Source organism: Leptonychotes weddellii, chromosome 7 (genome assembly GCF_054177405.1).
Source record: "Leptonychotes weddellii isolate Sample4059 chromosome 7, ASM5417740v2, whole genome shotgun sequence".
NCBI classification, from domain to species: Eukaryota; Metazoa; Chordata; class Mammalia; order Carnivora; family Phocidae; genus Leptonychotes; species Leptonychotes weddellii.
The window spans coordinates 38494128-38507917 of record NC_138375.1 but is presented as its reverse complement, the minus strand read 5'-3'; the positions used below and the strand labels follow the sequence as shown (position 1 = coordinate 38507917).

The 13790-nt window shown below is 54.1% G+C and overlaps 1 protein-coding gene across 3 annotated transcripts in view; it reads left to right on the top strand.

Moving 5' to 3' along the window:
* PDGFRB (platelet derived growth factor receptor beta) overlaps window positions 1-3137 on the top strand; it is a 36222-nt gene extending 33085 nt beyond the window's left edge. For all 3 annotated transcript variants that reach the window (XM_081826173.1, XM_081826174.1, XM_081826175.1), the window contains one exon: window positions 1199-3137. In XM_081826173.1, coding sequence (XP_081682299.1) covers window positions 1199-1358 — 160 coding nt within the window. In that variant the 3' untranslated portion in view covers window positions 1359-3137. The remainder of the gene's footprint in view (window positions 1-1198) is intronic.
* The last annotated feature ends 10653 nt before the right edge of the window (window positions 3138-13790 follow it).

Here is a 13790-nt window from a genome sequence, read left to right as displayed (position 1 = left end):
CCACCTGGGGTGAGTATTGATTCCTGCCAGTGAGCAGAAGGGAGAACTGAACTCATTTGACTTCTGATGACCTCAGGGGGAAAGGGCAGGCTGGTGAGAGACAGAAAGGCTGGGACTTACTTGCAAGGGAGCTGTTTCCTGGAATGTGGCCCCCATAGGCCATCTCTCCGCTCCTCTCCCTAGGCCTTATCCAGGCCCTAAGGAGAAGTAGGAAATCTAATCAGCATCCCCAGCCCCCTGTGTATTACTCTGGGGTCATCGCCAGCCCTGGCCTGTGCTCTGTTCTCCAGCATCACGTCCTCAGGGCCCCCGGGAGCCAGGCGTGGTCGTAGGAGGCCTGGTGCCCACAGGAGTTGGGGCCAGAATTCTGACTGGGAAGGAGATTCGTGCTTTTTTTTTTTGCCTTTGGGATGTGGTGAAGTTACAGTGGGTGAGGGTTGGAGGAAGGCCCAGCCTTTGCGTGGACTTCACCTTCAGACAGGATCTTCCCTCAGCTGGCGAGGAGAGTCGTCCCCCCTCCATGAGGCCAGACGCCCCCCCCTCCAACCAGATCCACTCTGTGGTGGAGTGGCAGCAGCCGCAGGCAGGGTTCCAGCTCCAGCTGTGGCCCCAGCTGCCGTGAGGCCCGGCCAGGCCCCGTCTCTGCGAGCCTCCGTCTCCGCACGGGCACTAGGAGCACCCACGAGAACTAGAAGGCCCTCTCCGCCTTCCTTAGGAGCACAGGTTGCCAGGCTCCAGGTAGCCAGCGGGCGGAGGAGTTCAGCTCAGAGCTCAGACAGCTTGAGGGGGGACCGCCGGCCTGTCCGGTGCCCTCACACAAGCCGCCCCCGCTCCCCGAGCCTCCGTTTTGTCCTGTCTAAAATGAAAACAGTAACGCCCATCTATGTGGGGCTTGTCGGTGGCTTCCGTGAGATGGCCAGCGCCTTCCGGAGTGCCAGGCACGGAGGTGCTGACGAGTGAGAAACGGGCTCCGGAGCCAGCTGGACCTGCTGCTGGAAGTCTCACTGTGCGCTGCAGGCCGCTGACATCGCCGGGCCGAGAGGCCACGCCCGCCTTGTGTAGTCTTTACAGGGCTGAGAGGAACTCAAGGGTGTGAGGCGCGGGGTGCACGCTTGAACACTCAGAAAGCCCTTGATGGCTGCTATCATCTCACCGTGGCTCCCTCCCAGCCCCTCACTCACTCACCTTCTCCTCCTAGCTCCACCCTGAATGAAGCGAACACGTCCTCTACCATCTCCTGTGACAGCCCCCTGGAGCCCCAAGAGGAGCCCGAACCCCAGGTGGAGCCGGAGTTGGAGCCACCACTGGACTCGAGCTGCCCTGGGCATCGGGCTGAGGCAGAAGACAGCTTCCTGTAGGGGGCTGGCCCCACCCTGCCCCACCTGAAGCTCCCCCTCTACCTCCCAGCACCTAGCGCCTCCTGGCCTGGCCTGGCCTCCCATCAGCCGCCACTTTCTAGAAAGCTTTTGTCCCTGGCATGTGGCACCCCAGCCGCTGGGGCTGCCTTAGGGCTGCTGCAGGGGTCACGACCAGCCCTCTGCCTCTGGGGAGGCCCTGTGATGGGAGCCAGGGTTCTCCCGGGACACTTAGTTTCTCCATCTGTAGGATGGGAGCGCAGGGCCCGGTGACGCAGAATCTGGGCTTCTGTCTCCCCGGCTGACAGTTGGGGGGGTCGGAATCCCTAGAGAGATTATCGGGGTTCAGGAGGTATGAATTAATGTTCTTCTGTTCAGCCAGCTACTCCTCAAGAAGCTGTAGCTTTCTCCTCGCACTTTCATCCACCTAAGAGCTGGGGAAGGGACCCTGGCATCCCTGGCTCCTGGCTGAGCAGGGGCCTGGCCTCGGACAGTGATGTTCATCCAGAAGCCACCTCTCCTTGATGCCAATCTCCACTTTCCCAGGCCCGAGCTGGTCTGGGGCCATCCACGCTTCATGCTGGGGGCTGAGCCAAGTCCAGGACACTCTGGCCCACAGCCCCTGTCCCAGGCACTTGGGACACATACAAGGGCCCGTGTCCATGTCTGCCTGGCCCCATAAGTGCTGGGGTCTTCTTCCTTATCACCGCCGGTCTTACTCCACCCACCAGAGTCTCCAGGGCCAGGGCGGGCCCCACATCTGTGATGAGCGTGTGGATGTGCCTGCGGGAAATGTCCACGTGTGTGGATCCAGATGCACTTTGGACCTGATATGGGACCTTGGAGGAATTCCGCACCCTCTCCAGGCCTGTTTGCCCTGTTGAAAAATGAGCAAGATGGACTCGCTGACTTCTGGTGCCCTGTCGGCACTAATGTTCTCGAACATTGCAGGGGGTGGCACCCTTGCCCAGATGAAGCAAAGCCAAACACTCCAAACCTCCGTCCTAGGGGTCAGCTGGGGTCTGGGGAGACTCCGGACCATGCATCACACTCTGGGCATTCAGAACTATGTCCCTTCCCCAGACCCCCAAGCAAGTCCCAGAAGGCCAGCTGCACAGATCTTGACTCGGAGTGACAGCCAGTGTCTTGGAAAGCCCCCAGCAGCTGCCCCATGGGAAGACCACGGGGCCCTCTCAGACCCACCAATGACCTCTGGAGCCATCCTGAGCAAAGGAGGCAGAGGGGGCAGATCAGACACCCTTGTGCAGTCTGCTCTCCAGCACCTGCTGTCCAAGTCTGTGCCACAGACATCATGGACAGTGAGGGCTCCTGGGGGCCCCCAGAAAGTACAAGAAGCCTTTGTAGGGAACCTGAGAGGGGTGCAAGAGGCGGGTACTTTGGGGGTTGCCTTCTCACCCAGTAGCTGCCTGGTCCCTGAGGGCATCACTGCCCAGGCCCGCTTGCTGCACTCTCTCTGCCAACCACACCCCGGCTAGGTGAGCAGCGGGGGTGCCAGGGGAGCGAGGGCCATGGCCAAGACTCCTGGCAGGAGGAGAGCCGGAAGTGGGCACGAGCCCCCTCTGCCGGCCCAGGAGAGGGAGGAGGTTCTCACTACGGTACCAAAGATGTAATCACCTAGGTTTACAAGTATTTTTAGGACTCACATTAACTCACATTTATACAGCAGAAGTGCTATTTTATATGCCATCAAATTTTCCTATCTGTGTACTTTTTTTTTTTTAAGAGAAAGATTTTAATATTAAACCTGGTGCTTCTCACTCATGGACTTCGTGGTCTCTTGCGGGTTTAGGCCCTGTGCCTGGGAGGTGGCAGGAGTGGAGTGGGGCAGATGGGGCTGAGCCCTAGCCACCGTGTCCCCACACAGGGTCCTTCAGCTTGGAGTCTCAGTTCCATCTGTAAAATGGGGTTCGCACACTCCCTCCACCACCTGCTAGCATCTGGACGGCCTGGACCTTGGGCTTTGGCTTCCCAAGGTGTGAAATGGAAAGGCCCTTCCGGCTCTGCAGTGCCTGGCTCTGGGACAGGCCGGACCGTTCACAGGCTCCTGTTGAGAAGCCTGAGCTCCTCCTGCGCCCCCCCCCCACCCCACCATGTGCTTTGGCTTTGGCTGGTAAGCGGGGACGCCCCCTGCCCTCCCCTCCATTCTGCCCGTGGGCCAGAGGGAGGCTGGTGTAGCTTGTGACAGGTATCCGCTCCAGCCCGGATTCCAGGCCCTGGTGAGTAGCGGCTGGGTCTCAAGTAGGAGCAGGACAGACATAGCACCCATGGGGGCCGGAGAGCAGTAAGAAGTGAGGAGAGAGGGCAACCAGAGAAGGAAGAGGAAGAGAGAGAGGAAGGTGGGCGGGGAGGGGAGGTGGGAGCGGCCAGGGTGAGGCCAGGGAGGGAACGGGGCCCAGCTGTGTCTCTGAGCGCAGTCTAGGTAGGCCGGGCATCGGGGTGCAGACCCAGCAGGCCCCACGCCCCTCACAACTGCAGCGACTCGGTGGAATGGGGCTGGCATGAGCCAGGCATCCTGGTACCTACTGGCCGGCTCCATCCTGCCCATAGGCTCCACAGCCCAGGCCAGGCCTGACGGACCATGGGGCCAGGGCAACAGAGCCAACGGGGGCAAGGGCCAGAGTGCAAGGGTCTTAGACCCAGGCTATGGCTTCCTGACCTCCTCACTTGGACCTTTTGGCAGGGGTCACCCAAGGTAGAACCGGCTATCAGCCCGAGATCTATCATATGTCACTGTGTGATCTTGGCCATCCCTTGCTCTCTCTGATGGGGGGAAGGGGCATCTCCGTTAGCTTCTGGGGCACAGGCACCTCTCTTTGGAACCACACGCCTCCCTGGACTGCCGCCAGGGGCCTGGGCTGTGGCTGCCAGCGGGCAGACGTGGGCAGCTCTGACTCACAGGCCCGGCCGCCAACGCAGGGGCAGCCGAACCATGCCAGGGGAAACCCCACCCGCTACATGGCCTGGCCACACAAAGCCCACCCTCCTGGGGGGCCTGGCTTCAGAGAGCACCCGGAGCCTGTGACCTGCTCTTTCCTGGCTGTGGTAGAAGATGAATAAGCCAATCCCTGGATCTGCCCCCAGAAAGAGAGTAAACAACCCACATTCCAGACGGGGATTATCTTTGCTCATGGGACAAGCCTCTGTCTGGAGGTCAGGAGACTTGGGCTCCCTCCACTTCAGGTCTGCTCCTTAGGGGCCCTTGGCTAGATTACACCACATCAGGCCTCAATCTCCCCAGCAGTAAATGGAGCTAATGATGTCACAGAGAGAGAAAGGATGAGGAAAAGCTGGTGAGCACTGAACAGCTACTCTGTGCCAGGCCTGTCCTGGCCCATTTTCTCATTTTACCCTCACACCAACCCTAGGAACCAGGGACCGCTACTTTCCCCGTATTACACGTGAAGCCAGTTCAGGAAGGTTTTGAAGTGACCTGCCCAAGGCCATCTGGTCAGGGCAGCAGGGACAGGATCCCGGCTGACTCCCAAGTCAGCGCTCAGGGAGGTAAAGTGCTCAGCCAAGGTTGTAGAGCTGGGGACAGGGGAAGCCTGGGTCCCAACCCCTGTCTCCAGACTCCAGACCTGTGTGGTGCCCAGACAGAGTAGGGAAGGATTGGGTAAGAGGAAAGAGCTAAGTGAACCTGAGGGCTAGCGGAGGGCGTGCAGGAGTCGGCCGGGGGGCGGGGGGCGGCGAACCACAGGTCACCTCTGCTGGCTCCTTCCTCCCAGCCTTGCCACTCAGGCGGGCCCAAGGGAACGGGTGAGCTGGAATTTTCCTTCCAGACGGATGAGCCACTTGGACTGTACAATTCTTCCGCTGCCCTATTCACAGCCAAGGGCCTTGTTCCTGGAAAAAGAGGGAAAGACTGGAAGGAGTAATTGCTCGTGGGACCCTAACCTTCAGCTCACAACCCCCACTGATGCCCTTCCACTGTGCTATAGGGCACACGGTCTAAAGGCCTCTTTCATTTGTCTGGTCAACTTCATAATAATTAAAAATTACTTTTATAAAAGTATTTATGTAACATACACCTGTATTAAAAAAATCCATTCTCAAAATATATAACATAGAAAGTCTTTTCTTTGTGTATTTTGTATTTTAGACTCCAGTAACATAGTAAATGTGTCTTCATTCGGCAACTCTGTGTGTAAGAATTTATCTTATGGAAAATTCACCTCTCGCTATTAACAGTTTGGTTATATCCTTCTGGGGCTTCCCCCGCCTTACGTCTATACTAATACTTGTGTTTTATATCTGTACCTATCTGCGTAAATATATAATTACAATTTTAAATAAAACTACCACTACCATTTTGCAACTTTTGTTTTTTCTTAAGAACACATCATGGGCACGCTCACAGGTCAGTGGTACGTGTAGATAGTAATGTGTTCATTATGAGAGTTGCACATAATTTAAAGTATAGCTGTGCCATAAATTATTTGACCAGTCCTCCAAGTTCTCAGTTATGCTGGAATGACCACTGTTCATAAAAGTTGTTTGTTTATTTATTTATTTATTTTTAAAGTAGGCTCCACGCTAGGCTTGAACTCATGACCTGAGAACAAGACCTGAGCTGAGATTAAAAGTCGGACATGTAACCCAGGTGCCCCCGTAAAGTATATTTGTATTTGTACATTTTTGTAAGTATATGTGTCCACAGGTTAAATTCCTAGACACAGAGCTGCTTAGTAAATAGAATAAACATTTAAAATGTTACTGGAGTCTAAAAGTTGCCTTTAAAATATGCAAAATCATAAGACTTCCGAGAAGCTAAGAAAATCGAACAGAAAAGTGATGAAAACAACATTATTTAATTCTGGTCAGGTACTCTGACCTCCTGAAAGAAGTCTGGAGCCCCGTCCGTTTGTAGAGAAAAGCCACAAACAAGGGGTAGGGCAGAGTTAAAGACGGAGGGCACCGAGTGGAGACTTTCTCCCTGGAGTGACCAGAGGGCTGAGAAGACCCGCCAAGGCAGGAACTTGCCTGCGACGCTGATATTCAGGGCTCCCGGGGGCTGGCCCCCAGCCCACATCCAGAGGGCACCCACTTGTTGGGAAACCCAGCTCGTCCTGATTACCTGGGCCCTGCCCAAGTCCCTTGCTGTTCCTGACAGCGGTCCCATGTGATGCTCACAATCAGCCTAGGAGAGAAGCCAAGGGCTCAGTTCCCGAGGAGGAAGCTGAGGCTCAGCACCATCGAGTGCTGGCCCAAGCTCACACATAGCAGGTTCTTGCCTGCCAGTCTGGTGTCCTTCTACCGCCTTCTTCAGAGAGTTTCTAAGGCCATTTCCCAGACTTGGAGGGAGCAGCAGACTGGGCCCTAGCATCAGCCTGCTGGCTGCCACTCAGGGTGTGGCTCCTGGAACCCTGGGGGAGGGGGGAGGGCTCTTCTTGGAGTGGGGTCCCGGGGCTTCTCTGGGCTATGACAGAGGCCCACAGCTCAGAATAAAATCTGCTACGGCTGCCTCCACGGCCTGATGAAGGGCTCCCAGCCTGGGCAGGGGCCTGGCTCTTCTCCGGATCCAGCAGCGACTTAGGGATACCACAGAAGCCAGACTGTCTCCCTGGGACTTCCTCCCACTGGCTTAGCCCTGGCCCTTCTCTCTGGGCCCCCGGTGGTATCTTGCCTGCCCTCTCCAACAGCTCCTCACACCCTCTTAGGGTTCTTCTCTGCCTGACAGGCGTGGGGCAGCTCCATAGCCTCTTTCTGGTTTGGGGTTTCATGGTAATCACTGCAAGGAACTAGAAAAGTCACAAACATGGGGAAGTAACAGAGCTTCTGGAAAATCACAGAATTCTCAAGGGTGCTTGTTCCCCTTCTGAAAGGACAAGGTGGAAGCTTCCATGCCTGAGAGTTTCTCTTCTTTGTGATTGATCATCCTGAAGCATACCATGATCTTGACTCTCTTCAGCTCAGACACCTTCAGTGGCTCCCCATGGCCCAACAAACAAAGTCTAGGCACCCTAGCGTGGTCTTCAAGGCCATCCCTGACCTGGTTCCAACGTCTCCCGCTACCTCCCCCACATCTGCCCTCCAAGGCCTGCCTACCTCCATGGGGACCACAAGCTTTCCAATCTTCCAACTGTGTGTAAGGGTTCCTTTTCTCCTCAGCCTCACCAACACTTGCTATCTCTTGTCTTCGTGATACTAGCCATCCTGACAGGTGTGAGGTGATATCTCGTGCGATTTTAATTTGCATTTCACTTATAGTGAGGTTGAGCATCTTTTCCTGTACCTGTTGGCCATTTATACGTCTTCTTTAGAAAAATGTCTATTCAGTTCTTCTGTCCATTTTTTTAAAGACTTTATTTTTAAGTAATCTCTGCACCCAATGTGGGGCCTGAACTCATGACTCCGAGATCAAGAGAGGCATGCTCCACCAACTGAGCCAGCCAGGCGCCCCACTTCTGCCCATTTTTAAATCAGATACTTTGTGCATGTGTTTTTCGGTTGTTGTTTTTTTTTGAGTTGAGTTATATGAATTCCTTATATATTTTGGTTGTCAGTTAGGTTATCAGATAGATGGTGTGCAGATGTTTTCTCTCCTTTGATAGGTTGCTGTTTCATTTTGTTGACTTTCTTCTGCTGTGCAGAAGCCTGACTTCTGCACTTTTATTGGTGCTCTCCTTACCACTGAGGGTGCCCAGCCCACTATGGCTGAAGGGCAAACAGGCCCAGATCAAAGCTGCCTCCTCCAAGAAGCCTCCCCGATCACTCACCAGGAAGTGGTTTTTCTTCCCAGACAGCCTCAGTTTCTGGATGTCCTAGGCACGCTCTCATCTCCAGGCCTGTACCATGCTGGCTCTCCTTCCTGGAATATTCCCCACTCCTCCCTGTACCTCCCCCCAACTCCTGGTCAACTTGGGCAGACCCCTTTTCGACTCCCCTCTTCAGTGCTCCCCAGAAGTCCTACCACCCCCTGAGCTCCTGGTTCCTCTCCTGTCTCTGCCACCAGGCTGGGAGCTTCAGAGAGGGGGATGATGACTGCCATGTTCACCGCTGTGTCCCTAGGGCCAGGCACAGAGTACACGCTAGATAAATATTTGTTGAGTACACTAAGGGTTATTGTCTCACTGGATCTGAGTCAGTAACCCCTCCCCCACTTCACCAATGAAGAAACAGGCCTCGAGAGGCCAGGGACCTGGCTAGGGTCACACAGCTATGGCGTGGGGAATGCAATTCCTGGTCTCTCTGCCTCTAAAGCCCAGGTCATTCCCCTCTAGCCTTGACCTTTCTGAGAGCCCCAGCTATTGCTGAAGGCAGATGGTTAAGCATATGGACTCTGGGGCCAAGTTCCTGGATTCAAATGCAGTCCTGCCACTTGTCAGCTGTGTGACCCTGAGCAGGTCGCTTACCATCTCTGAGCCTGTCTTTCCTCATGTGTGACATGGGATTAGCTATCCCCAGAGGTGGTTGTGAGGATGAGATGAGATGATCTGTGCAGAGACTGGCACAAAAGGCGTGCCCAGTGGGCAGGGTGATGGAGAATGATCCCTCTTCGTGCCCCTGCGTTAGTGCAATTATGCATAGCAACCCTTGTGCTCTCAAAGATCCCCACTCGGATGATGGATCATGTCAATATGGATCACTGCTGGCACTGAGGCCTTGCAGGATTGTAGGGCCACTTAGGTGCTCGTGTTACCTCCCACCAGGATGGCCAGGGCCCTGCTGGCAGGGAAGAGCCCTGACCTTTCTCCTTCCTGGGCCAAGATCAGGGCCAGGTGCGTGAAGCACCCAGGGAAGTGGCTTCTGAGAGCGGAGAACTCCCTCCACTCTCCCCATTTGTCCACCCGCTCCGCTCCCTCCTTCATTCCTACGCCCAGCCCTCACTGAGCTCTCCCCCCTCTGCCAGGCGTGGGCCAAGCGCAGAGTGAACAGGAGACCCAGAGGCATGGTGGCCCTGCCAGGGAGCTTGCATCGGGCGGGGGGAGGGGGGGCGGGGGGAGGGGTCGGCATGGAGTCAGTCAGTAACCCCGTTAGAACAGCGCTGGTGCTGTGCACTCGGGGCCAGGGGGAGGGTGGAGCGGGGAGCTCGGGCCAGACAGAGGCAGGGCCACATCCAGCAGTAAGTAAGAAGGAGCCAAGTGAGTTCAGCTGCTGAAAACCCAGCATGCAGTGCCGGAGGAGGGGGGGGAGGGGGGCGGGGAGAGGAGGAGAGACCCGCAGTGAACAGCTTACAGGGCAGCTATCCGCCCTGCTAGAAAGGGAGCTGAGCTGCACTGCTGGGCTGGAACAGTGCCCCACAGTGTCCTACACCAGATGCTAGAGCCCAGTGACTCCTCGAGCCCAGAGGGAGGGGTGGTCGGACCTCTCTGGCCGGGGGTCGAAGCAGGACCAGGAGCCAACTATGCTGGGTCCCTGGCTCCTGGCTTGGGCTCCTCCACTCCAAGATGGGGGAACTTCCCGGATCCCAGGGCATGGGTTGGGGCTGGGGTTGAGTAATCCGGAGGGCCAAGTTGTCCCTGCCGTGAGGTCTGGAAGTGCCAGGAGTCAGGAGCCAGGCAGGGAGAGGAGTTTCAAGCCCTTAGTATGTGCAGAAGTGTGACACGGCCCACACAGTTACTTTGGGATTTCCTAATCCGTGGGCTGACGTGCAAACCCTTTTTAAAGTTCCTCTGCTGCAGGAAGGAGTGATGTCAATCCAGGATTCCTGCTCATCGCCCTCCCAGCTGCATCACTGTGGCTTCCTCGCTGGGCATCACTGCCCTGAACCGCAGGCCACGTCCATCCCATGGCCCGTGGCGGTCAGCATGTTTGCTGCTGGGGACCACACCCTGTGCAGTGTGGCGGTCATTAGCACAAGCTCTGAAGCCAGGCTGCCGGGTTCCAACCCCAGCTGTGTTACCTGCCGGCTCTGGGGCCTCGGGCAAGTGACCTAACCTCCCTGAGCCTTAGTTTCCTCATCTGCAAAATGGGAATAATTACTAGAATCAGACTCATGGCTGAGAAGATGAAACAAGATAAATGTGCAAAGGGCCTGGCATGGTGCCTGACGCATAAACCACACTCAGAACATATGAGGCCTCCAGAGGCCATATTCGCAGGAGGGGAGAGTACTGTCCTGCTTGCAGAGTTTGGGAACACAGCATTTATTCATGGACTCATTCATTCTTCAAATATCTAAAGTCGGTGGATCAGAATGGTCATGGACACCGTAGGCTCAGGAGGCAGGAATACCCTTACTCGCTGTGTGATCTTGGGAAAGTGACTTAACTTCTCTGAGCTTTGGGATAATAACAACGCCTACCTCTAGGGTTGAGGATTCAATGAGAAAACTTCAGAGTGCGTGGGATGCTGCGGACGCGTTGTAAGCACCTGATCAACCTTTGCTAAACCTCATCTGCCAAGTGAGGAAAGCACTGGAATGGCCTGGGATGCGTAGGAAGGACACTTGCCTGTCTGTCAGGGAAGGTCAGCGAGGGTAAGTGACTTACCTCAGGGTAAGTACCTTACCTTACCTAGTCAGGGCTAGGGAGGCCTCCTGGAGGTAGGGAATGTGAGGAGCGATGGGAGTTTGCTGGGTGGGCAGAAACGACAGAGCGAGCACCTTCTGAGCTGGGGACAGAGACAGGTTCTGCTGAGGTGGCCTAAGCCGCCCCTCAGGGCCACGGTGGTGTCCAACCCCCTCGCAGGCCACATCCATTCTCTACCTCCACACCCTCCACCAGAGAGGGGTCTCTGCTAGACTGGGTCAGGGACTTAGTGGGAATAGCATGGAAGCTGGGCACCATATCCCAGGATCAGATGCAGACTTTACCGACATGTTAGGGGTTCTCCGGTTTCCTTGAGGCCATCCGTGGGTTTCTGAGGGCAGTGGCTTCTGCCATGAGTGAGCATCAGAACTCCCTAGGGAGCATGTTTCCTCTGCAGGTTTCCATCTCTCACCCCTAATTCAGCTGGCCTGGGCTGGCCTTGGATTCTGCATTTTAACAGGTACTTCTATGAGTCTGAGCCTGGAGTCCCCGGACCATACTTGGAGGTACCCATCTAGAGGCTCCCATTAAGAGCCCATGGCCAACAGGATGAAGTCTGAGCTCCAGGTGGGGTTGTCAGGGACTCTTTGCACCTGGACCTCACCCCTTCCTACTTCCACCTCTGCTCCCTCCCTCTGGCTGGCCCTGATTTTTCCCCCTCTTCTGCTCCCCACACCAGTCCTTCTCCTAGATTCCCCTTCCTCCTGGAGGACTCCTCCGAGGCCCACTCTAAAGCCTCGCAGATGCTCTGTCCTCTTTGCCCCCACGACATCTTTACCCCTTTGTACCTCTGTCTCCACATGAAGGGGTTCCCTCCAAATGTGTTGGACTTGAAAAAGTTAATGTCACGTTGTTGACCGCACATATGTTGAAGATCTGATGAGGGTGAGGACGACCAGATGCATTTGCAGAGCAGGCCCGATGAGGGCTGCTAAGGGACCAGTGTGCCCAGCCCAGAGATGCGGTGCTCCGAGGAGCACAGGGCTGCCTCCACATCACGGGAGGCCCACTGAGAGGCAAAGAGCCAAGTTGTCTGAGAGTCCAGAGTGCAGCACCAAAAGGGACAGGAGATGCCCCAGGGAGGCAGTCTGTTCCCTGGTAAGGAAGCATGGGCTATAGGTTCCCAACAGCAGGAGGCGTGCAGGTGACCTGCAGAGCAGGGGCTGGGGGGATGGTATTGGCCCAATGGCCCCAGGAGCAAGGAGTGGTGACCTTGGCTTAAAACTCTGAGAATCCCAAATCTGGCTCTGAGTCTTCCCCAGAGTAGCTAGCTGGGTGACCCGAGGTAAGTCACTTACCCTCGCTGACCTTCCCGTTTCTTATCTCTCGGGTGGAGATAATATGCACTTCGCAGGGTCCCTGTGGGTATGAAAACATTGAAATGAAAGTGCATTGTAGATAAGAAATGGCTCACCCTGCCTAAGTAAGACATGAGACCCAGAAGCCAGAAATGAAAAGACCAACAGATTTGACTACGTATAAAGTAAAAAATTCTGTGTACATGGAGACACCAAAAAAGAGGGTTAAAAACAGAAGCGGTAGACTAGTGGAAGATACCTCCACATATATGATGGTAGGGTTAATAGACATAATACAGAATAGAAATAGTCCCAACAAATCAACAAAAGACAAAAACCAAATAGAAAAATGGACAAAGCATATCTGTAGAAGAAATACACTTTAAAAAGCATGTCGATAACCAATTACCTGGGATCCTTCTATTGGGAAGACTGTCCTTCCCCGCCCTGCAACCTCACAGTGCCATCTCCATCATTTATCAAGTGCCTGCATGTGGAGATCTGTGTGTGAGTCAGTAGCAAACGCAACCATACTGTCTTCATAGTATTTCCTCATACGTAGTAGAACAAGGCTTTCCATTTCTTTCATCTTCTTTTTTTTTTTTTAAGATTTTATTTATTTATTTGAGAGCGAGAATGAGAGAGAGAGAGAGAGAGAGCATGAGAGGGGGAGGGTCAGAGGGAGAAGCAGACTCCCCGCCGAGCAGGGAGCCCGATGCGGGACTCGATCCCGGGACTCCAGGATCATGACCTGAGCCGAAGGCAGTCGCTTAACCAACTGAGCCACCCAGGCGCCCCTCTTTCATCTTCTTTAAGAGTGTCTTGGCTATTCTCAGCCCTATACTTTCAGTCCCCATTCGTTTTGTTAAGGTTTAAGTAACAGTAAAATTCACCCTTTTTCGTCTACAGTTCTTTAGAGTAGTCTATAGTGCTACTTATGTTTTGTTTTGTGTAATCTCTATACCCGGATTGGGTCTCGAACTCAACACCTGGAGCTTAAGAGTTGTATGCTCTTTGGACTGAGCCAGCCGGGCACCCCTATAGTGCTACTTTTGTCAGACGTATATAGTCATGTGACTACTACCACAATTAAGACATAGTTCCATCACCCCTTATCGGATATATCATTTGCTAGTATCTTCTCCCATTCAGTAGGGTGCCTTTTTGTTTTGATGATGGTTTCCTTCGCTGTGCAAAAGCCTTTTATTTTGGTGTTGTCCCAATAGTTTGGTTTTGCTTTTGTTTCCCTTGCCTGAGGAGATATATCTAGAAAATTGTTTCTACGACCAATGTCAAAGAAATTACTACCTATGTTTTCTTCTAGGATTTCTATGGTTTCAGGTCTCACATTTAGGTCTTTAATCCATTTTGAGTTTATTTCTGGGTATGGAGTAAGCCAGTGGTCCAGTTTCATTCTTTTGCTTGTAGCTGTCCAGTTTTCCCAACACCATTTGTTGATGAAACTTTTTCCCATTGCATATTCTTGTCTCCTTTGTCGTAGGTTAATTGATCATATAAGTGGTTTATTTCTTGGCTCTCTATTCTGCTCATTGTTCTATGTGTCTGTTTTAGTGCCAATACCATACTGTTTTGATAACTACAGCTTCCTAGTACATCTTCAGATCTGGGATTGAGATACCTCCGGC